Source organism: Phoenix dactylifera, unplaced genomic scaffold (genome assembly GCF_009389715.1).
Source record: "Phoenix dactylifera cultivar Barhee BC4 unplaced genomic scaffold, palm_55x_up_171113_PBpolish2nd_filt_p 000832F, whole genome shotgun sequence".
Classification (NCBI taxonomy): Eukaryota; Viridiplantae; Streptophyta; class Magnoliopsida; order Arecales; family Arecaceae; genus Phoenix; species Phoenix dactylifera.
In genome coordinates, this window is record NW_024068198.1 from 173,773 (window position 1) to 198,663 (window position 24,891).

Consider the following 24,891-nt stretch of genomic DNA (forward strand, 5'->3'; position numbering starts at 1 on the left):
ATGAATGGAATTTCGAGTAATCATGACAAGCGGGTCGAGATTGACCTAAGATCTAAGTTTTATACAAGTCAAGCCTCCTATCGAGTCGACTTGAAAACTTGCCGGGCCAAGTTTCAAGCGATAAGTTTTTAAACTATGTTTGATATTAAATTTGATCTGCATGTATCTAGCATAAGCATAGCTAAATGCACCCCATCCACCTAGTTCCCTTTCTGTTACTGTATCTGCGTGTATGATCTCTACTATTATAATGTAAATGCTGGGAGGAAGGACTCCTTGAACAACTCTATTTTTGAGATGCTTACCAAGATAGCCTCTCAAATAATAGTTATGATCTTTTCCCTTTGGAAGCTTTTCCTCTAGTCCACATGCAAGTGGTATAAAACTCAAACTTCAAATTGTTCTAATTATAGGTCGCTCATGATTATTTCCAATCCTCAATCTTTTCTAAACTACTATATATAGCACTGGAAAAAAAAACCCTCTAATGAGGTCATAAAAGGATACATATGAGGAGTCTTGTGTCCGCAGCACATGCCCTATTGCACAGATTTTAAAGTGCCAACCACTCTCTGCTCACCCAACCTACCGTGTGGCTCCATTAGTGGGGTTAAACCAAGAACTAGAAAAAATAATAGTAGAAGAGGAAGAGTTTCTTGGTGATCCCCCCCTTCCCCTTTCAAGCTCTCTCCACGCTCTCTTCTATCCTCTCTTCAACTCCAAGCCTTCCAATGCCAAATTCAACATTGGTCTCTCCTTGAAGCTAGTCACTCCTCCAAATCAACATTAGGATATTATCTATCTTCCCGCTTTGTTCTTTCCTCTTATGTCTCCTCTTTTGTCTATGCAAAACCTGGTTAGAGTATTGACATACCGTTAACCCTAATACAAACATCTTGTGATGATGATACATATCTGTTAGAAGTGTAAAAGAAGGCCACAAATCTTTAGTCCCATACTGCTTGAATATTAGAAAAGATTGTGCTTATAAGGGATCTCCATTCTCTTTCCTTCGCAAGGCGCCTTTTGGACAAAACCGTGAAGGATATCTCCCATCCTGAAAAGACGGAAGAGCTCCCAAAAATGGATAATACCTCGTGATGGGACAATTTTTTTTCCAACTCTAACAATATCCAACAATTCATTGACGCACACACCCATTGTTCTCTCAATACACACCTTAGAGTGTATTGATACATGCCTCAAAGTGAAGTAATACATGCTTTAAATCCTTATTTCGCGAATATATAACGTATGTTCAAGTAATGCACATGAGCGTTTTCAGCGTGCTAATACATGCCCAACAGTTCATTGGTACGCACCCATGCCTTGTCAATACGCAAATTGTGTTTTATCGATACTATGCACATATAATCAAATTGAAGTAATACGTAGTCTATAATTTTGTTTAATTATTAAAAATATTTAACTATGTACTGTGATGATGTATTCCAAAGGCCTGGTTAATTTGACTTCTGCTGAGAGAGCGAAGTCACTCCAGATCCTGACGAGAAGGAAAGACAAAAAACCTATGATGAAGGCTTCTAAAGCCAAGATAGATTGCATGCACGTAGTTGTCTTTATGGTTTCTAGATATCTTTGACTTTGGGAACTTTTCAGGGCTCGTTTGGTTCACGGGAAGCATTTTTCCTCCTAAAAATATAATTTCTGGGAAACAAATTTTTCCAGAAAGAGAATGCCTAGGAAAGTACTTTTGGCATGTTTGGTTGACCATGAAAAAGTGACAAATTTTCAAAGTGCTTATGTTTGGTTGACCATCCACTTTCCTGGAAAAGTTATGTATAATTTCTATTATGCCCTTATAAAAATTAGATCTTTAATACCTTTTTAATGCTGAAGAGTCTTTTTGGGAAAAAATAAAAATAAAGTGATTCCCGCCTTATGGGAAATCCCATATTTCTCATGGAAAAGACTTTCACATGAAATGTGGAAATCATATTCCCATGGGAATACAACTTTTCCATCTCTCTCCTTTGAAAACTCCAACCAAACAAGAGGCATATCATTACTTTTTCGTTGACCATATTTTTCCCCTTTCTTTTTCCGCGAACCAAATGAGCCCTCAGAGTGAAGAAGTTGATGCATTCCTGTAACTTCTTGTGATGAGGGTTCTGAAGTGGTAAAAAAGGGCCTTCAAGAGACTGTTGAAAACGTGAACCCAACCAATGCCGAGTTTTTTGCTTTTTTTTGTGTTGGAGAATAAGGTTTACTGAACCGTGCCAAACCGCCCGATTCAGACAGTACCAAATTGATATGGTGCAAAATCAAGTAGATTCGTCATTCATATTTGGTTCCGGCCCGATATTGGACCGGTCGGAACTGGTTATTTACTAGCCGAAACCAACCGAAATCGGTCGGTTCGCACCGAGTCAATTAAGTTTCGAATCGGATGGGATATGAGCCACCTGCCACGGCTCTATTAGCACTGAACCGTACCGAGCATCGATCGGTACAAATTTTGGTACCGGTTTGGAGGACCTTGTTGGAAAAAAAAATAGGCGAGGTGTCGTCGTGTAATTCCTTTAGTGATATAATGAATTGGGCCGATTTGTTTGTTTCGTGTGGAATAAGTTGGAAGTTTGGTCTTCCATCATGGTTTCTATGGACCACTTCCATGTGTAATGCATTTGTTTGGACCAACTTATTTCACCTGTAGAAGGGTACAATATTTTAAAACAAATTAAAAGACCCTCGCTTTGTATTCCTCCATCATGGATTGGTCAAAGTTAAGCAAAGATTTAAAAAAGAAATGGTCATTTTATATGACGATTTTCCAGGCCTCTTGTTATGTCATATAAAATTAGCAATAACAGCCATCATTTGACATTTTTTTGGATCCATCTGAATTTATATTTTTCAACCATTTATTATTCAAAAGAAATTCAAATATCTATGCCGACCGGAAACATAATGATAATGTTAGTTAAACAGTATATGGAGCAAATAAGAGAAGATAACATCAACATTTACAATAATAATAGTAGATAACATCCATCATAAAAATCATTATTTTTTATACTCAAATAAACCTAAAAAATGTCTTGAGCAGCAAAGGTCATTAGCAAGTACAGTTTCTATGGGGTCCGTTATTTGTTAATACTGGTGTTGTAAATTGAAAATTTTACACCAAGTAATTTTTTTTTTCTTTTCTATTTCATGTGGAGTTAGTGAGGAGCTTCTTTCAAATTTAATGCACACATATGACATAATGTACATCTCTTGCAAGGAAAACAAAAGGTTGAATAATGAAATAGAAAACTATAGTATCGGCTAAAAATAGAAATAATTAAGCCACGAACCATCCGTTTCAACCATTTAACATTTTAAAAGATAGTTTGGAATAGCCGCATGCAATTTAGATAAATAACAAATTAACATCCATCCCAACTTGAATCAGTCAAAAATAAAATAAAATCAAATATTAAATAAATCAACTCGGGATTCTCATTATTAGTGAGCTGGTGACAGGTGAACTAGGCAGTGATGTTAGGTCCCTTAATTACCCTATGTTAAGCTATTTTTTTTCTCATTTTCCATCTCTTATTTTTCTCATTTATTTTAAATTGTTTTATTATTTTACTGAGGATATATATTAAGATGACTTTCCTTCAAGAATCACTAATAATTTTAACATAATAGTTAATTTATTGCCATAGAAACAACAAATTCATGCAGCTCTCAAATGTTAGAATAAAGGCAATGTGAGGGAGCACCATAAGAAGATAACAAGCTATCAAAACCTGGGGACATCTGGTTTCCACGTGGCGATGAAGCAGTGGATGCAAACAAGATACTCAGCCACGTGTAAGGCGAAGGCGATTAAGTGATCTTGGACCAATTTAACTCATAAGGTAGCGGCCATGAGCCGACACGCACAGCCATTTCTCTCGGCTTTGGGTGTGACACAGCCATTTCTCTCGGCTTTGGGTGTGACGTGGCCGACCAGGAACCATAGGCTTTGCGTGTGGCGAGCCACGACACCTATGTCATGAAATTTATAGCTAATCGATGATTTGTGACGCTGAGACCTCGTGCAAGGTGTGGTCCGGAGATGGGACCGTGATGGACATGTATCGCTTTCGTGGGTGGTCCTTCATGATCCATCCATGCCGAAGCCCGTACTTTAGGTGTACAGAATCCAAATGACGAACAAAACAATGCATAAAATTGAAAGAGAAAGAAAAAAAAATTAAACTACGTGATTCGCCAATATGCATACGTTCATGGAAGCAAAATGACTGTAACTTTTACTCTCTCTCAATAATAAAAATTATGAGATATTTATAATTGAATTCTGACTTAGAGTCCCAACTCCTATTAGTATTTATGGTAAAATAAAATATTCCAAGGATAAATATATTCCATTGCTTCGCTTTGTTCCGTTAGAATACTAGTGTACCACTCAAATAAGAATATTTTAATATAAACCGCTTACTCTAACAAAGCCAATAGTGATAAGGGCTCTATCATTTGGACCATCTAAATGGTATGGCTAATGTGACAATAGTAAGGGTTTATCAGTACTTGTCCTGCCATATGTGTGTATAGTAGGTAACACACTCCCATGGATATCTCTAATCCCTCGAACTAATTTAGCGTCGGTGGAATTTTAACCTAAGTCTTTAATCACCTTCACATTCGGAGCCTTTGATAATATCGAATGTAAGCTTGAATTGCTACCTTAAAAACATAATCTTGAATTGAAAATCAATATTTTAGCAACTCAAAAAATCGTTCTTACAAAACCACTTTGCTAGTGTGCTGCAATCTCGTACGACGCTATTTTTGAATTAGAATCATCAAGTATGAAGGTACAAAGTGGAATGATATTTGTGAATTACCATAGAATACTTGATGAATGAAGATTTAGGAATCGAGACATGAATAGGTGAGGTAAGATTTGATGATTATGGCTATAATTATGTTTCATTATTCTTTTGAATCTTCACTAGCAAATGAGTATAAGTGAGTAGTGGATACCACATGGACAAGGGTGTGGAGGTCCTTGCAATATGCTGAGGGCGTCAAAATGCTGTTTCATCTTTTTCTTTTTTAAAAAAAGAGTTAGGAAGTACAAACCCAGCTGCGTTGAAAGAAAGGATTAGCACTAGTTTTTTTTTTTTGACCTAGCATGGGCTAGTTCAACTTAGTACAAGGCTTTTCTTTGAAAAAAGGAAAAAAAATTAAAGCCATCAGAATTTATTGAGAAGAAAAAAAGAAAATTACAGAGAGGAGAAAAAAAAATCCAGAATGGACTGTTTGATATGAACAACTGCCTTCTTGTTTTTATCCTTTAAGATCGATATAAACCTCGAAAACTTTCTCTTCTGTTTGTGCTGGTTGTAATTTCTCTAACCAACCTGTAAATTTTTCTTCCTTTCTTTTAAATACCTTCTCGTTTTTAATAAATTTGGGTGACTCGGTGTTTTTCCAATCTACCTTGCATTAGGAAAAAAAAAAAGTTATATAAATCGCCCTTTACTTTTACTTAAAAAGTAGAATTAGTTTGTCTAATTAATGCATGTGGTTAGAGAATTGTTAAGCGACTCCATCCAATTCCTGCCTTATCCACAGCCAGATACCTCTTTGAAGTAGCACCAAGTTTGGACAGGCAATAACTTTTGAGCTGTTCCTCAAAATAATAATAATAATAACTTTTGAGCTGCCATTGTGGCTTCAATTACTATGTGTGTGGTATCATCACAATAATGACCCTAGATTTCTCCAGGTTGACTAAGTTAGCTAGTGCCTTGTAGAATTTAAGCAGAATATGGAAGGGGAAGAAAAGGAGCTACCTTCTTGTCCATAATGGAAGAATGCCTCGTGTCAATGAAACTTAACAATCTCAAAATCCTCTTGTGAAACACAAAGCATTTTAGTCGGCAATCCTCTATCCTTTGGTCCTCTTATGAACACGAAGCATTTTAATTTGCTGTCCACAGTGGAAGAATGCATTGTGTCAATGAAACTTAACAATCTCAATATCCTCTTATGAACACAAAGCATTTTAGCCAGCATTTTAATTTGTGGTCCATAGTGGAAGAATGCCTTGTGTCAATGAAACTTAACAATCTCAATATCCTCTTGTGAACACAAAGCATTTTAGCCGGCATTTTAATTTGTGGTCCACAGTGGAAGAATGCCACTTGTCAATGAAACTTAGCCGGCAATCCTCCATCCTTTGGACCTCTTAGGAACACAACAAAAACTTCAACTCTTTTCTCCAAGAACAGAACCACAACTTTCTTACAAGGAACTGGAATAGCTTCTCCAACATTGCCTTCTTAAATCCGTTCACAATCACATGCATGCAGGCAATGGCTTTGAGCTTTTGTGAAGCAAGCATTGATCATTTGCAGCACCTCCTACCAAACCTTCTTTAGAACTCATATGGATGAATACTCCACATTGGGCATCACAATTGGGTCATGCATCAAACATGCAACCATGTCTTGAGATATTAATGAGCATTCACTTGTAGGTGAGGTTGCTTTACGTGTGGATGCATGCAGTAGGTGCCATTAGAGAGAGATCCATCCCTATCGAGTCCTCTAATCTTTTTAAATTCAATTGCTTGCTGGTATGCTGTCACTTTTCTTGGTGAACCAATAGTTTCACCATGCCAACGCATTATTTGCTCCAATCAGTATAGCATGAAAGCCTCATTGAGATCATATTATTTTGAAGGTGATGAATATTTCTGCAGTGGTCCCTTTCAACCTTCAATGTCTTTGGTGCCATTTTCCTAACAGATCTAATGAGTTCTGGTAAGCGAAAAACGATAGTTTCAGAAGGGAATCAATTGCAATATCATTTCTCAGACTACAAGCCGACAGTTTATTAAAGTGGTGCGAGATTTTGTATCAGCTACCGAGATTTCAATAGTTGGAGGGTTTCAAGATTTCAATGAAAATGAACTAGCAAAGCAATATGGATTCTTCAGAGAAACCTTTTAAGAGATATTCCATAGGCTTCAACATATCCACGAAAGAGAGCAACCACACTGGCATGGGTACTGCAGAGAGAGAAATATGATCCAGTCTTATAAAATTCGTGACTGATGTTAGTCTGAAAATATAAAATCACATCACATGAAATAGGATGTGCTTACTGGTAGTGCAAAATACATAGAAATGGACAAGATCTCAAGTTTTATCAAAATTGTTTAATCTTTGGTTAATTGGAAAGTAGAAGGATTAATTTACATGATAAATAGCATCTAGAATCAAATTGATAAGAATTCCTCAGTGCACAAAAATTCTTCCATCATTGTGTTTTTAGTCGCAAGTCAATGCTAATTCCATTCTAATCATAAGAAAATGAGATTTAGTCTATTCTATGTCGGAGGCAGTTCATGTGCACCTTCAAGGGAATCCTTACAAGGGGGACTTCCAACCAATCATGCTTTTTTTTTTTTTGAGATAAATTAATCATGCATAATTTCAAACACCAATTGCAACAACTCAAGACCTCATTTAAAAAAGCGAGCCATAAGGTATTATTTAGGTTCCTTAACCCTATATAAGTATCTAAGATCTATCTAGCGCATAGCCAATATGGAACTAAAGACACGCCCACATAAGTTTTTATATGTTCTCTTCATTTAAACCATGACATTCTTGTTGGACTTAGAGTCCAAACCCATTCAAATCTAATTACAAATACCATGATCAGCTCATGGTCAACCTTATGTGCTAAAGTGTTTCCTAATCCATATAAGCAATGGACTGGATCTGTTCTGATACAATTTGTAACAATCCAGTATCTCATCCAAAAAAAGAGCTAGCCAAAAGATATTATTTGAGTTTAGGCGAATCAGAAATCGACTCTTGCTCCTCTTCGCTATTTACTCTTTTCTGATTTTGTTGGGTGCGCTCACACACGACTAGTGTGAGTAACCGCTATAGCAAAAAAGAAAAAAAAAGCTGGCTAAAATATATTATTTGTGTTTTTTGACCGCATGCATAACTAATGTAGGACTAAACACATATCCATACAAATCCTCCATAGAACCCATGAAATGGACACTCGCGGTTTGAGATAAGATAACAAAACTAGTCAAAGAATTTCTCTAACGTGGGACACATGAAAAGTTGACAGAAATTAGAGGATGGAACAAGCATTCAGTTTTTAATACCAGAAAAAAAAAAAGGTCAGTCCTTTTGGAAAACAGAGGCTTGTTTGCATACTAATTTTTATCAAGGAAAGCAGCAGACAACTTGGGCTGTTAATTGGCCTATTTAGGCTATTAAATAAGAAGAGATTCTGAGTGGACCTAGGCTCCTAAACTTCTGCTGAGCAATTAAAGGCTATATAACAATCAAGGCCCGATATGGGCTTCCAAGGCGGAACTGGCCTATGTAGCAATTCCCTAGAGCAGTGTAAGAGCAGAGTCATTAAAAAATGGTTCAAAGCATAATGAAAGCATGTCTCAGTCATTTGAGTTCAGGACGATGGAGCCCAAAGCAAAGGCATTTCATCTATAGAAATATATATCCAGTTTTCATAATATTGGGATTTGATTATTTAATGTTTGACTAAACGGCTTTATTCTTAATATAGGGACCTTCAGTCAACAAATGCAGTAGAGGCTAAAAATTAGTCACAAGTGTCACATATATCTTAGGGATGAATTACCCCAAATTTTGTATACTTGGTGGATAGTCATTTAATTTAGCTAATGCTTTGTATTTTGATAGATCTCCTAGATATTAATCTGCAAATAGATATTTCAGAATTATGATTTTTTTTTGGAATTCTATGCAAATTGCCAAGAGAAGGATTATGATAGCAAGCTTCATGTACAATCTGACTTTGCTTTGATGGATTCCAGTTCTATTTATTCTTCCTTTACTTTTTTTTTTAAAAAAAAAAAAACATTTCTCATGTGTTTTTTCCCTTTCAGTTTTTATGTTTCTGTTTTCATGTATATCATCATGTCTAGTGAATCTAAAGCATTTTTCAAAACCAGGGTAATGATGATGTAATAGTTTGTGATTCTGGGTTTATAGCTAGAGCAACTAAAACACTTGGTCTACTCTTTTTGGTGCAAATACCATCAAGGCTGAATTTTCTTCATCTCCCTTATTCATAGCATAAAGATCCAACTGTAACAGTATAAGAAAATAAAAGCAAACATGTGAGACAGAAAGATTGGCAAGCTCATTTATCACTGTTTTGGGGTAACTCAAAAAAAAAAAAAAAACAAGTAGAATTCAATATTTCTGCATTCTTTCTAATTTAAATCATATCTCCACTTGTATATGACACTAAATTGATTATCTCAATTAATAATGTATAACAAGGATGTCTGTAAGCAGGGAAGCCTGGTGGTGTCACCGAATGAAGTCTAAAGTTAGAATTCAGAACTCTTATTGAGGGCCAAATTTGTTACCAGTAATCTCTGCAAGAACACGAACCCTCCCTGAAAGAGTGAAACCGACTGCGATCCCTCACCACGATCTCCCTTTTGTACACCTTGGATATCAGCTTCATTACAGTATGGCAATCTGGACATATCCTCAGATTCTTCACAATCCTTATGACACTCTCCCCAGGCATTCTTGCCAACCCAAAAGCCACCGCAAGTTTCTCACTATGCCTCAAAATGGCATCCTCCTTCTCCTCCTCCTCAACATCATGCAAAACACTCATGATCTCCGGGATGTAGCCTTCCATCTTAAGTCTCGCCATTACCTCTGTCAGTTTCTTATGAACCTCCTCTTTCACATCACTTATGTCATCGCTTGCAACAAACGTGTGCACAACCTTGTCAACCTCGATAGAGCTCCAGCCAGGAGTCTTCTGAATTCTCTGTACGATCATAGACCTCCTCACACTGGCAACATCCTTCCATTTTCCAGCCACAGCGTAGATATTGGAAAGTAGAACGTAGTCGCCAGAGTCACTGGGATCAAGCTCTGAAAGCTTTTCCCTCACATGCTCTGCCAATCTAACATTACCATGAATGCTGCAGGCCCCAAGCAATGTCCTCCAGATTATGGCATTGGGTTTTATAGGCATATTGGTTATGAACTCATAGGCCTTGTGCAGCAGTCCTGCTCGCCCGTAGAGATCAACCATGCAGCCGTAGTGCTCGATCGACCGCTCGATTCCATATGTATTTTCCATTTCCTGGAAAAACTTATGCCCCTGTTCTATCAATCCTGAATGGCTGCAAGCATACAGCACCGAGATGAAGGTTATTCCATCAGGCTTTGTCCCATGCTCCTCCATTTTATGGAAAAGTTGGATTGCTTCCTCTCCATAGCCATGCATTGCTAGTGCTGCAATCATCGATGTCCAAGACACAATGCTCTTCTTCTCCATCTCCCAATCAAAAACCCTGGATGCCATGAGAATGCTCCCGCACCTTGCATACATGTCCAAGAGTGCATTGCCCACAGAGATTATGCTACTAAGACCAGCCTTCTCTGCGTGCGCGTGTAAAATCTTGCCAGACTCGAAAGCCCCTGCTTGAGCGCATGCCGAGAGGACACCAGTCAAGCTCGTCTCATTCGGCCTGCACCCCTCCCTCAGCAATTCCCGAAAGAAGCTGAGAGCATCATCGAAAAGCCCATTGCTGGCAAAGCCAGTGATCATCGTACTCCAGGAGACAGCATCCTTGTTAGGCATCGCAAGGAACAAACTCCTCGCAGACCCCAGCTCACCGGCTCCTGTGTAACCCGCAAGCATGACATTCCAAGAAGCCGAATTTTTCCAGGGCATTCGCTCGAAAAGCCTCTCCGCGCCCTTTACATCGTCCGCCCGAAAACAAGCAGTCACGATGGCATTCCAAGCAACGACGTTTGGTTGGGGTATATCATCGAACGCCTTCCGCGCAGAAGCCAGGCAGCCGCACTCCGCATACATGCTGACGAGGGTAGTCCCAACGAACAGATGGGACTCAAGCCCATGGTGAATGACGTGAGTATGGAGCTGCCACCCGACGCTGAGAGACTTACGATTGGCAGCCGCCTTCAGGACGAAGGCGAACGAGAAGCTGTCAGGAGGGACCGAGTCCCGCCGCATTTGGCTGTAGGTGAGGAGGGAATGGTGGGGGTGATCGGATTCGGAGAGCCCGCGGATGAGGGTGTTGTACATGAAGGGGTCAGGGGAGGGGGTGCGGAAAAAGAGGAGGCGAGCGTAGTCCAAGGCGTCGGCTAGGGTGGTGGCGGCGAGGAGGAGGAGCTTCCCGGCGACGAGGGGGTCGGCGTCGAGGCCGGTCTTGGAGGCCCGGGCGTGGATTTGTTTGAGGTGGCTGAGGGTCTTGCAGTCTCTCAGCAAGGAGACGCACTGCAAGTGGTGGTTGATGCTCATGCGGCAAATCCCCTCATCCACGACCTCGTCATTTAGCAAATGATCGTGGTCGGGTCGCAGGCTTTTTTGTCAGAAAACATATGACTAGATTTGAACTAAATAACCTGACAACAGATCTATTGATGTGTTCATGTTCCAACTGACTTATTAAAATGAAACAATAGCTCGAGAAGTGTCACGCCCCGAATCCGAACCTAGGCCCGGGACGCGCCAGACGCCGCACACCCGCACGGCGGACCGCACGGGCGTGCAAGGCTGAATAATCAGACACTCAAGTTACAACATCAGATCACAATATCAATACTAAAAATCTATCATTTATGATAATCAAATCAATAATTTAATTTCAAATGTCTCAAATAAAGTTGATAACATTTATTTACAAGATCAATTACTTATGACAAAATGAATCTAAATCTATCTATGTCCATTGTCATAAGTCCTCTCCTCTCGAATCCCCCATCAATCATCTCCTGCAATTATGTCAAAAACAGGTATGAGCTACAACAGCTCAGTAGGTAACAACATGCATAAAGTCACGATAACATGTATCAAAGCATATGCAATGTAACTACAGGTCATGTGCACAAAATAAATATGATGATCCGCAAACCAATCCGATACTCAAGTAATATATATATACCATCTCCGTCTATCATATCACGCATAACATAATCCACAGATCAAACCGCATGACTACGGCCACATCACCCAGTGGCATGGTCACACCGAAGTGTCAACACTCTGCTCCTAATGGAGCCCTGCACCGCAGTGCTGCACCCCAGGGTGCCCAATCTCTGCTCCTCAGAGCATGCTCCGCAAAGCCAAAACACCCCATAGTGCCGGAACTAGTTCCTCATACAAGTCGACAGGGCCAACGTTTCCACCCCATTGGCGGGAATCCTAGACAATAGTCACGCGGTCTCCAAAATCACATCCACAATTTCCAACAATCAAACTTAATATAAACATAAGTTTTCAAAACCAATATCTACATAATAGATTTTCAGATGATCGATTTCCAGTCAAAAACATGCTTCTAAATAATAATGATGCCAAGAATATAAAATATATCAATATGCTGGAAATAATCATACACATATGCATAATACATGTAAATCATACTTTGAGTAAGGTTACCTACCTGGGTTCGCTTAAAAATCCCTGCCACAGATATCACGAACCCCTGATTAAACATAAATATTAATTATTTAATTAACTAAGAAACATAATTTAAACAATTTTTCAAACTCTTAAACTCCTAAGTTCATGGATCCAAGAATGGGCCCCTAAGATCAAACATAGACCCTAAAATCAGAATCCCTTAAACCCAAGTCAATTGTGGCTCAAGACAGATTAGGCCCAATTGAACCAAACCAGATAACAGGTCCAGATCAGATTTCGGGCCCAACCCAAACCAGCCCACAGATCCAATCAGGTCCAACTCAGCCCAAAAACAGTTCCCTAGCCCAAACCAGATCAGATCAGACCAGATCAGATCAAGTCTTGATGAACCAGATTATCCTCACATCAGGCTAACCCAAATTCCTGACTCAGATTCAGGCCCTAATCAAAACCCATTCACTCAAACCCAGATCAAACCCAATTCACGGAGTAGGTGGAACCGGTTCACAGTTCAAACCCGGTTCAAAGTCTGGTTCACCATTAAGGCACGGATTTCAGAGCAAGCAAAAACACCCAGGCCGAATAAAGAAGAAGAAGAAGAAGAAGAGAAGAAGAAAGAAGGAAGAGGAGAAGAAGAAGAAGAAGAAGAAGGAGGAGGGGGGGGTGGCTGGTTCCGGTCGGCCTTCGGCGGCCGACCGTGGCCCTCGGCGGCGGCGCTCGGCCAGCCGCCGTCGGTCACTCCACGGTCACAGGCGGCGGAAGGGAAGAAGGAGAGAAGAAGGAGAGGAAGAAAGGGAAGGAAGGGAGGGACCGGGGCTGGGAAGCCCGGCCCCCGTTCGCCCACCTCCGGCCGAACTCATCTCGGCCGGATTGACCCCAGCCGGCCACCGTCGGCCGGCCGAATCCCAAAAAAATGAACTTCCCCGAAACAGGGGAAGTGAAACCGAATAATCTCCCCTCAAATCCAAAAACAATGATAAAAACATATCTTCCTCACCTCCGGTCGTCGACCAAAGGATCCCCGACGGCGTTGGCGGCTCCGGCAGCGGCGGCGGCTCCGGCGGCGGCAGCGGCTCTCAAGGAAGGGGAAAGAGGAGGAATGGGGCTCTCAGAGAAGAGAAAGAGAGAGAGAGAGAGAGAGAGAGAGAGAGGGAGAGGGAGAGGGAGAGAAGAGGGAAGAGGGAAGAGGGGGGGGGGGCTTGCGGAGATCACGCGGGCCGTTCGGCCGGCGTGTTCATCGTGGGAAGACCACGATGAACAGACTGAAGTCGGCATCCATTGCCGACTTCAGTTCATTGGGCCCAAGAATGGGCCCAAATTTCAGGTCCTTACACTCTAACCAACTAAAAAAAAATTTCGTCCTCGAAATTAAAAACATACCTCAATCCGAGAACAAGGCTGGATACTTCTCTCTCATCTCCTCCTCCAGCTCCCAGGTGGCTTCTCTCTCACTATGATTGCTCCACTGGACCTTGACATATGGGATAGTGCGTCTTCTCAAGACTTGGTCCTTCCTATCCACTATACGGACAGGCTGCTCCACATATGTAAGATCGGCGCGAAGCTGCAAAGGTGCCACATCAATCACATGATTTGGATCAGCAATATACTTCCTCAGCATGGAGACATGAAATACAGAATGAACTCCCGATAGAGCAGGTGGAAGTGCCAGTCTATAAGCAACAGATCCAACTCTCTCGAGAATCTCGAAGGGTCCCACATATCTCGGACTGAGCTTGCCTCGAACTCCAAACCGCATGATCCCTTTAGAAGGGGATACTCTGAGGAACACATGATCTCCGACCTGAAATTCCAATTCCCGCCTCCTGATATCTGCATAGCTTTTCTGTCTGCTCTGAGCTGCTCGGAGTCGTTCTCTGATCAACTGAATCTTTTCCACTGTCTGCTGCACCATCTCTGGACCCAAGATCTTCCTCTCCCCCACATCATCCCAACAGATAGGCGATCTGCACTTCCTACCATATAGAGCCTCATAAGGAGCCATCTGTATGCTTGCCTGGTAGCTATTATTATAAGCAAACTCTACCAGTGACAAGTGATGATTCCAAGAACCCCTCATATCAATAGAGCAGGCTCTCAGCATATCCTCTAGAATCTGAATGGTCCTCTCAGATTATCCATCTGTCTGTGGATGAAAGGCTGTACTGAAGCTAAGGGTGGTCCCCAAAGCTCTGTGCAAGCTGCCCCAGAAATGTGCCACAAACCGGGAATCTCTGTCTGATACAATGGATACTGGAACTCCGTGCAGCCGTACTATCTGCTCGATATATAATTCTGCCAGCTTCTCCAGTATCATCCCAGTCTTGATTGCCAGAAAATGAGCTGTTTTGGTCAGTCTGTCTACGATCACCCAGACTGAATCATGACCTCTAAGGGTACGAGGTAGCCCTGATACGAAATCCATAGTGATATGCTCCCATTTCCACTCTGGAATCGGCAGAGGCTGTAGCATACCTGCTGGTCTCTGATGCTCAATCTTAACTTGCTGACAAGTTAAGCATTGAGATACATGCTGGGCAATCTCCCTCTTCATGTTATTCCACCAAAACACCGCTTTCAGATCCTTGTACATCTTGGTACTGCCTGGGTGCACTGTATATCCCGTACTATGAGCTTCATCCATGATTTTCTTCTTCAGACTAGGATTATCTGGAACATAGACTCTGTTAATAAACCTCAAAGAGTCATCTTCATGTATACGGAAATCTGACTGTGTACCAGACTCGATATCCCTCCTGATCTTCTGGAGTCGAGGGTCATCAACTTGCGCTGCCTTAATTCTATCAATAAGTGTAGGCTGGACTCGCAAGTTTGCCAATTTCATAGTAGCCTCATGTAGATACACCTCTATCTCTGCTCTCCTCAGATCTTCCAGAATATCCTTCTGAGTAGTAATCAAGACTGCAATATTCCCTGAAGATTTCCGGCTCAGTGCATCTGCTACTACATTTGCCTTTCCAGGGTGATAGTGGATAGTCAGATCATAATCTTTTAACAACTCCAGCCACCTCCTCTGTCTCATGTTCAGCTCTTTTTGAGTAAAGAGATATTTCAGGCTTTTATGATCAGTATATACCTGACATGTCTCTCCATACAAATAGTGCCTCCATATTTTCAGAGCAAATACAACTGCTGCAAGCTCGAGATCATGTGTGCGATAGTTTTCTTCATAAGGCTTGAGCTGTCTAGAGGCGTAGGCAATAACTTTTCCATTCTGCATCAGCACACAGCCCAAACCCTTCTTGGAGGCATCACTGTAAATAGTATAATCAACACCCGTGACTGGCAGAGTCAAAATATGTGCTGACACTAGCCGGCGCTTCAATTCCTCGAAGCTCTTCTCACACTGATCCGACCACTCGAATTTCACTCCTTTGCGAGTGAGTCGAGTCAAGGGCCCAGCAATACTAGAGAAGCCTTCTACAAATCTTCTGTAATAGCCGGCTAATCCAAGGAAACTGCGGATCTCTGATACATTTGTCGGTCTGCTCCAGTCAACTACAGCTTCGATCTTCTTCGGGTCAACCATAATTCCTTCTTTAGATACCACATGCCCCAAGAACATCACCTGATCCAGCCAGAACTGACATTTCTTCAGTTTCCCATACAATTGATTCTGTCTCAAAATTTCCAAAACAATTTTCAAGTGTTGCTCATGCTCAGTATGACTCTTGGAATAGATTAAGATGTCATCAATAAACACAATTATAAATTTGTCCAAGAAAGGTTTAAATACCCTGTTCATCAGATCCATAAATGCAGCTGGAGCATTTGTCAACCCGAAAGGCATCACCAAATACTCATAATGGCCATATCTGGTGCGGAAGGCAGTCTTGGCTATATCAGACTCCTTTATCCTCAACTGATGATATCCAGATCGCAGATCAATCTTTGAAAACACCTGGGCACCCTGAAGCTGATCAAACAAGTCATCAATCCGGGGCAGGAGGATACCTGTTCTTGATAGTCACTTTGTTAATTTCCCGGAAATCAATGCATAGCCTCATACTACCGTCCTTCTTCCTCACAAATAACACTGGTGCACCCCAAGGAGAGACACTGGGTCGAATGAAACCCAGATCCAATAGCTCCTGCAACTGTTCCTTCAGTTCTTTTAGTTCAGCAGGGGCCATTCTGTAAGGAGGTCTAGATATGGGTGCCGTACCAGGGTTTAGATCAATGGCAAATTCCACCTCTCTAACTGGTGGTAAACCAGGAAGCTCATCAGGAAAAACATCAGGGTATTCTCTGACCACGGGTATGTCTTCAATTTTCTGTTCCGACTGCTCAGAATCCATTATGGCTGCCATATACACAGAGCACCCTTTCCTGAGAGACCGAATACCCTGTAAGGCTGCCACTATCTGAGGGGAGACACACCCTCCATCACCCACAAAATAAAACTCTTCAATGTCAGGGATTCGGAAAGTCACCCGCTTCGAGAAGCAGTCAATGGTAGCGTGATATATAGCTAACCAATCCATACCCAGAATTAAATCAAATTCATGTAAGTCCATGACAATAAGGTCAGCTTTCAAGTCTCTACCCTCTACAATTACTGGGCAAGACTTGCATATCAGTGAGGTGATCATCTTACCCCCAGCTGGGGTACTAACACATAATTCTCTCTCCAAGGGTGAGCAAAATATATCATGCTTATGCACATATGTAGATGAAATAAAAGAGTGTGTGGCCCCTGAGTCGAATAGTGCATATGCATAAGTAGAATGTACTAATAAGGTACCTGTCACTGCCGTGTTGGATGCCTGAGCATCCTGCTGTGTCAGTGCATATACCCGTCCCTGGGTGCGAGGCCCTCCTCCTGTCTGCTGTCTGTGAGCGGCTGGTTGAGAAATCTGTGCTGGATCAGGGAGAATCTGTCGCTGAGGAGCCCTAGCGCTCGGTGGCCTCTGCACAGATCCGGCCCGGGGACAACTAGAAATCCCGTGGCCCGGCTGACCACACCCATAACAGACAATAGTCCTAGACTGGGTCTGAGGACACTGAGCCATCTTGTGGCCCTGTTGGCCACATCTGTAACATGCTCCAACCCTGGGCCGTCTCCGGGGACAATCAATGGCCTTGTGTCCAATCTGACTGCAAAAATAACAGGCTCCTGATATCACCCGGTGCTCTGGTGCAGTCCTCCCAGGTGGAGCTCGCTGTCCTGCTCCGTGACGGATCTGCACGGGTCGGCGTACATGCCGCTCACTATCCGAATCAGAATCTCTGGCCCTCTTCAGCCTCCCTTTATGTGCTTCCTGCGTCTCTTTCCAGATAATCTCCATATTCTTCGCTCTGTCTACAAGATCATCATAGTCGGTCCAATGGACAGCAGCCAAGCCTCGACGCAGGTGGGGTCTCAATCCCTCCTCAAATCTACTCATCCTGGCTACAGGGTCCTGGACGAGGGAGGGTGCAAAACGAGACAGTCTATCGAACTCTGCCTCGTAATCCTCAACTGACATACTCCCCTGAGAGAGACTCAGGAACTCTCTCTCCAACTCTCTGACACGGTTGGACGGAAAATATTTGGAACAAAAAGCCGTCCGAAATCCAGCCCAAGTCACAGTCCCGATATCCTGTATCATGGTCCGCTCCACTGACTCCCACCAGTGGTGTGCCCGGTCCTGGAGCATATAAGTAGCATATCCGACTCTCTCCTCCTCGGTGCATCCCATGGCCCTGAAGGCCTTCTCCATCTCGTCAAGCCAGTGTTCGGCCTCCTGGGGATTGTGGTTCCCTTGAAGGCCAGAGGAGCCAACTTCCGGAATTCTGCAATGCTCCTCCCCTGATCCGTCGAGCTAGCAGAGGGATGCTGTGGCTGTGGGTCCCTCTGCTGTCTGACCAGCCCAATCACCTCCCTGACCAGTTCCAATACTGGGGTCGATCCTCCCGCCTGATCCTGTTCTGGTCGGTCTAAAACTGTCGGAGCAATCTCCTCTTCCTGAACTCGCTCCGCTGGGCGAGGAGTCGCCGGATCATCTCCCATCGTCTCAATCAGACGACGAGGTGGTACACGAGCACGGCGGGGCGGCATCCTGATACAGACATAATACCACAAGTTAGGGTTAAGTCAAAAATCATCCTATGAGTTTACTACCCCACTCTCATTTCCTCACATGTGTCCCTATGCTCCTAGGGTTTTCATTAGTTATTGTTCTTTTGTTCTGATGTCCCTAGTGATCGTTAACCTAAGCTCTGATACCACTAAATCTGTCACGCCCCGAACCCGAACCTAGGCCCGGGACGCGCCAGACGCCGCACACCCGCACGGCGGACCGCACGGGCGTGCAAGGCTGAATAATCAGACACTCAAGTCACAACATCAGATCACAATATCAATACTAAAAATCTATCATTTATGATAATCAAATCAATAATTCAATTTCAAATGTCTCAAATAAAGTTGGTAACATTTATTTACAAGATCAATTACTTATGACAAAATGAATCTAAATCTATCTATGTCCAATGTCATAAGTCCTCTCCTCCCGAATCCCCTATCAATCATCTCCTGCAATTATGTCAAAAACAGGTATGAGCTACAACAGCTCAGTAGGTAACAACATGCATAAAGTCACGATAACATGTATTAAAGCATATGCAATATAACTACAGGTCATGTGCACAAACAAATATGATGATCCGCAAACCAATCCGATACTCAAGTAATATATATATATATACCATCTTAGTCTATCATATCACGCATAACATAATCCACATATCTAACCGCATGACTACGGCCACATCACCCAGTGGCATGGTCACACCGAAGTGTCAACACTCTGCTCCAAATGGAGCCCTGCACCGCAGTGCTGCACCCCAGGGTGCCCCAATCTCTGCTCCTCAGAGCATGCTCCGCAGAGCCAAAACACCCCATAGTGCCGGAACTAGCTCCTCATACAAGTCGACAGGGCCAACGTTTCCACCCCATTGGCGGGAATCCTAGACAATAGTCACGCGGTCTCCAAAATCACATCCACAAATTCCAACAATCAAACTTAATATAAACATAAGTTTTCAAAACCAATATATATGCATAATAGATTTTCAGATGATCGATTTACAGTCAAAAACATGCTTCTAAATGATAATACTGCCAAGAATATAAAACATATCAATATGCTGGAAATAATCACACATATGCATAGTACATGTAAATCATACTTTAAGCAAGGTTACCTACCTGGGTTCGCTTAAAAATCCCTGCCACTGATATCACGAACCCCTGATTAAAACACAAACATTAATTATTTAATTAACTAAGAAACATAATTTAAACTATTCCCAATCCCTTAAATTTCTAAGTTCATGGATCTAAGAATGGGCCCCTAAGATCAAACATAGACCCTAAAATCAGGATCCTTTAAACCCAAGTCAATTGTGGCCCAAACAGATTAGGCCCAATTGAACCAAACCGGATAACAGGTCCGGATCAGATTTCGGGCCCAACCCAAACCAGCCCACAGTTCCAATTTGGCCCGACTCAGCCCAACACAGACCCCCAACCCAACCCAGACCAGATCTGATCAGACCATAACAAAACCTATTCACTTAAACTCAGACCCAACCCAATTCAAGAAATGGGTGGAACCGGTTCACGGTCTGATCCACACTACCCAACTCAAGTTCAGGCTAAATCCCATGGTTCAATCGGATCAGGGTCTGTTTGTGTCTGGTTTGAGACCCAAACAGGCAACGGAAATCAAAGCAAGGTATACACCCAGGAAGAAGAAAGAAGAAAAGAAGAAGAAGAAGAAAAAGAAGAAGAAGAAGAAGAGGGGGGGGGGGTGTGCCTGGTGGTTCCGGTCGGCCCTCGGCGGTCGACCGTGGTCCTCGGCGGCGGCGCTCGGCCAGCCGCCGTCGACTACCCACTGTCACAAGCGGTGCCGGATGGGAAGAAGAAGAAGAAGAAGAAGAAGAAGAAGGAGAAGAAGAAGAAGAAAGAAGGGAAGAGGGGGGTGGCTGGTGGCTCCGGTCGGCCCTCGGTGGCCGACTGTGGCCCTCGACGGCGGCGCTCGGCCAGCCGCCGTCGGCTACCCCACCTTCACAGGCGGCACCGAACGGGAAGAAGAAGAGAAGAAGGAGAGAGAGAGGAAGAAAAGGGAGGAAAGAGAGGGACCGGGGCTGGGAAGCCCGGCCCCTTGTTCGCCCACCTCCGGCCGAACCCGTTTCGGCCGGATTGACCCCGGCCGGCCACCGTCGGCCGGCCGAATCCCATCAAAAAAAAAAAAAACATTTCCAAAACAGGGGATGAAAACCGGTTGCCATCCCTCATTTCTCTCCCCCTTAGATCCATAAAAATAATGAATGGACTGTCTTTCTCACCTCCGGTCGTCGACGGGCGGATCCCCGGCGACGTTGGCGGCTCCGGCGGCGGCGGTGGCTCCGGCAAACCTCTCAAGAAAAAGGGAAGAAGATGAGGGAAAAACTCAATTTTTTTTTTTTTTTTTTAGAGGGATGGGAAGAGGGATGGGCTCGGACGAGGCTCTCAGAGGAGAGAAAGGGCGAGAGAGAGAGAGAGGGAGAGAGGGATAGAGAGGGAGAGGGAAGAGGGGGGCTTGCGGAGATCTCGCTGGCCGTTCGGCCGGCGTGGTCTTCGTGGGCAAACCACGATGACCCAACTGAAGTCGGCACTCCTTGCCGACTTCAGTTCGGGTCTTCACATCTGAAGGTCGCTGTCGGTGACCATCGATTGCTTCGTGACATCTGGATGATGACGAGGGATTGAGGTATTGTCTTGGCTAAGCATGTGTTTAGAAAAGTCAATGAGACTACGGATTGGGTGGTCACCCATATAGCTAACCACGCTGGTAGTACTATGTGGACAGAGGATGAGGAGCTGCTTCAGGAGCTCCGTGTTTTTTTTTTGACTTTATTGAATGTATTCATCCATGTGTTGTACGAATCATCCGTCGTAGCAAAAAATAAAAAAAATAATAAAATAAAATAAAATAAAATAAAATAAAAAGGAGGAGGAAGTGATTCACTTCCCCCTCTATTTTATTGATTCAGAGAAGACAACACTCTTCCTTCCATACTCGAAAGCCGAGATGCAGAGTAGAACGCCAGCTCTTTTTGAGTACAACAATAGAACACAAGCTCGCAGGTCTCACAAACATCATAACTGCAAGAATTTAGCCTCACGCAAGGCTCCAGAGTCCTCATCAGAGGCTTCAAAACTTCACATTGGGACTTTACAGACACTACTCCTGGCTTGATTGGCTGCTGGCCCAGCCACACAACTGGCAGTCACGCTCCTGCCTTAAATTCCTCTACGGACCCACTCCCCATCACGGGCGTGGTTAGGTCCAACCGCATCATGGATCCATCGCACCATATCCAAATTCTGGCCATACCACTTTTGGGTGGGGTTTGAGACCAGCTATGAGCAAAGCTACCTGTCATTGATCTGGTAATTCTATGCACAAAAGCCCCCAATAGAACTTCAAATCCATGTAGAAGAAGCTCCATTCATTGTGCTCCTTCATGCACATCCTCGCTCACCAAGTCTTTCACCCAGCTCAACATTTGAAGATAGATGGGAGCATGTTCCTATAGTTACAAAACATTTTAGAAATGTTAGATATATGAAGGTCATACCATAATGTCTAGCAAAAGTATTCATCGTCTTTGTAATTGCTTTTGATAATCCAGATCAATCACAAACTAGATCGATGACATGAAAACCGATGTTTAATGTTGTAAACATGAAAAATGGATGCCTAGTGTAGACACCATGGATTGGATTAACTTATCAAAAAATAAATTAGCTTGCCCTTTGCACATGTCACTATGTATATATATATTTTTCTCGAACTTATTAAAGGGTAAAATATATTTTTTAAAATTGCAGGGTCCTTAGTGAAAGCAATGGAAGTAAGTAGTGATATTTGATCTACCTAAGTAGATAATTTTTTAGTCAATCCATCAAAGAATATAGATTTTGCCAAGCATTAGGTTCATTCACAACTCTGAAGCATGTTAAAGGGGTCATGTGCATGAAGGACCACATGATGCGAGGCCTGGTTCGGTCCTTAAAGACGCAAAGCTGGCTGCTCATTATTAATACAATTATTCAAACAATAGAAGGGCAGCACTTGGAACAATATCGTTTGACCTAGGGACCAAACCGTATCAATAGTTATTTGACGCCATAAACCTATCAATCTATTTATTTATTCTTTGTGTGAGCCGAGAAATATGTGGGAGCTGGAGGCCAGCTTTATAAACTGGGAAATAGAATACATTCAAAATCTCAAAGCCTTAGAATGGTTCATTTCAGGGCTTGGGCAGTGCGAGCTTAAAAGACACCAATTTTAGCTCTTCTAGCATAGATCTCAGATAAAATCCAACCCAATTCGTCCTGGTCGTAAAGGTCAAGTATCAAGCCTGGGTAGGTCCAAGTGGCAGTGGATTTGTTTGTCTAGCTGCTTTGGCATATATTTGCTAGGTGTTAAGGGGACATGCAGTTATTTGACCTTACCTTTATGCAACGTTTGGCATCTGCAATGTACTCTAGCAATGTATTCTAGATGAAGGATGAAAGGTAGGGGTGATAACCGAGTCGGAACGGATAAGATATGAGTCGGATCGGATACCTGATAGATTGAAAATTTGTCAATTTCAATTCATCTGATCTATGAAATAAGTCAAAAATCCAGATTCAAAGCTAATCATTTTTATTAAACAGATAATCTAATTCGATCTACAGTAGATTGAGATAAGTTAAACAAGTTAAATGATTAAGTATTGACGGCATATACGCATCTCAACTCGACTACAATCTTGTAGTCAGGTCATCCATGGTTGTCTCTTTAAATAATAGCAAAAATTAAACAAAGTGCGATGTACTATTGAAAACTTGAGAATAACTAGAAAGGTGTTTAGAGTGGTGAAAACTTGAGAATAACTAGAAAGGTAGCTTTTGTTCTAAAAATAATATTTAACAAATATTATTTCTAATTTTGAACATAGTACTATTTAATTTTATAGAACAAAAGCTACCTTTGGATTCATTTCAGCTTGTAATTTACGTAGTTTATGAAAGTAAATAACAGACACATAAAGACAGACAGAGAGAGAGAGAGAGAGAGAGAGAGAATGAGTAAATTTTGGAAGACTTGATGGATTATTTCAAATTTGGGGATCCAACTTGACGTTCCTTTCTGGCGATTTATGGTTGGGTTCCGTGATGTATGAAGTTGTTGCTAACCAAAGTATTTCCCGTTTTAACTCATCAACCTTCCTGGAGCCACCTGACCCTTGACTTTTATCATATATATATTATGAATAGAATAGTATACAAACCCTATGCACTATAGAATGAGCTCAATCTACTTCATAAATAGTACAAAAACATGCCCCGTTCTTTATTCTTTATTTATTTAGTAACATGATTTAATAATAAATATGAATAAATCCTACGGGACCATGAACATTATTATATTTTTGATTCAATTTTTATGTAGTAATAAAAAAGTACAGAAATCTCGCACTCTAACAATAGATTAATTAGCAAATAATAATCGTCATTATTTCTACTACAAGGATGGATAAGGTTTCAAAGTGAAACCATTTATATAGCGATACAAACATTACTTTCCCCTTCTATATTATATTTATTGAAGTCGATAAGTACTGCTTAGCTTAGTTTCTTCAATGAAGTATATAAGCCCAGTAAGGAGGGTAAATATAGCAAACTAGCACCAACTGAAGGCACATTGATTTCCACATTATAGAATTATAAAGTTAACATCTAAAAAGTGTCAATTTTTATTACCTTTTGCCTTCTATACTTAAGTCTAATCGGGCTTTCTTGTAAGGCTTATTTTCAAAATGTGTAGTCAAATACTATTGCCACATGAGTGATACTTTCATACGTGATCCAAAGTAATGATTAGACAAAAGTATACAATGGGAGGTCTGTCATGAGCTCATGGAGGATTGTTTGATGAGTAAGAAAGGAAAGTTTAATCAAGATTTATTGAACACATACACTAAGGAAAGTTTGCTCATTCATAATCAGATTAGAAACTTAGAAAAATGTGGGCTTCAAATATGAAATGAATTCTTTTTTTGTTTGTTTTTGTTTTCTTACGGTCTAAACTATAGCTCCATATATACCTAGCTTAAGTTTCTCAAGCAAGAGCATGAACAAATTGCTTAAAAGTAGCACTCACATGAACCTTGCACCCCTTCGAAATAGTCTTTTATCATCTTTTTAAATTGGGGGTTGTCTCTTACAAAGAACAAAAGGACCAGCTTTTTGACTAGTTTTGCTCCAAAATAATAATAAGATATGGAAACGCTATGTGCTTGACTCGACACCTACCATAAAACTCCATAAAGTCCTTTTCTGATGGTTGGACTCCTTGTTGGACTAGCTCTCGAACCTAA

At 41.9% G+C, this 24,891-nt stretch overlaps 1 protein-coding gene across 2 annotated transcripts; it reads right to left on the reverse strand.

Moving 5' to 3' along the window:
* Positions 1-6,831: 6,831 nt before the first annotated feature.
* Positions 6,832-11,491, reverse strand: LOC103703198 (pentatricopeptide repeat-containing protein At1g74630). 2 transcript variants are annotated; one of them, XM_026803143.2, is made up of 2 exons: positions 9,416-11,491; positions 6,832-7,036 (listed from the first exon to the last, which is right to left on the reverse strand). In XM_026803143.2, the coding sequence occupies exons 1-2, from the start codon at positions 11,338-11,340 to the stop codon at positions 6,961-6,963; spliced, it is 2,001 nt and encodes a 666-aa protein (XP_026658944.2). In that variant the 5' UTR covers positions 11,341-11,491; the 3' UTR covers positions 6,832-6,960. The 2 variants fall into 2 exon arrangements, with proteins under 2 accessions (XP_026658944.2, XP_008784200.2); XM_008785978.4 differs by lacking the exon at positions 6,832-7,036 and having other exon boundaries at positions 9,072-11,490.
* Between the last annotated feature and the right edge of the window lie 13,400 nt (positions 11,492-24,891).

Bases quoted from the DNA above. Each gene is read 5' to 3' on its own strand.
- LOC103703198 (XM_026803143.2), bottom strand. From the start codon at position 11,340: ATGAGCATCAACCACCACTTGCAGTGCGTCTCCTTGCTGAGAGACTGC. The intron at 7,037-9,415 runs GTAACAAATTTG...CTCTCTCTGCAG, and splicing joins TGTTCTTGCAGAGATTACTG to TACCCATGCCAGTGTGGTTG.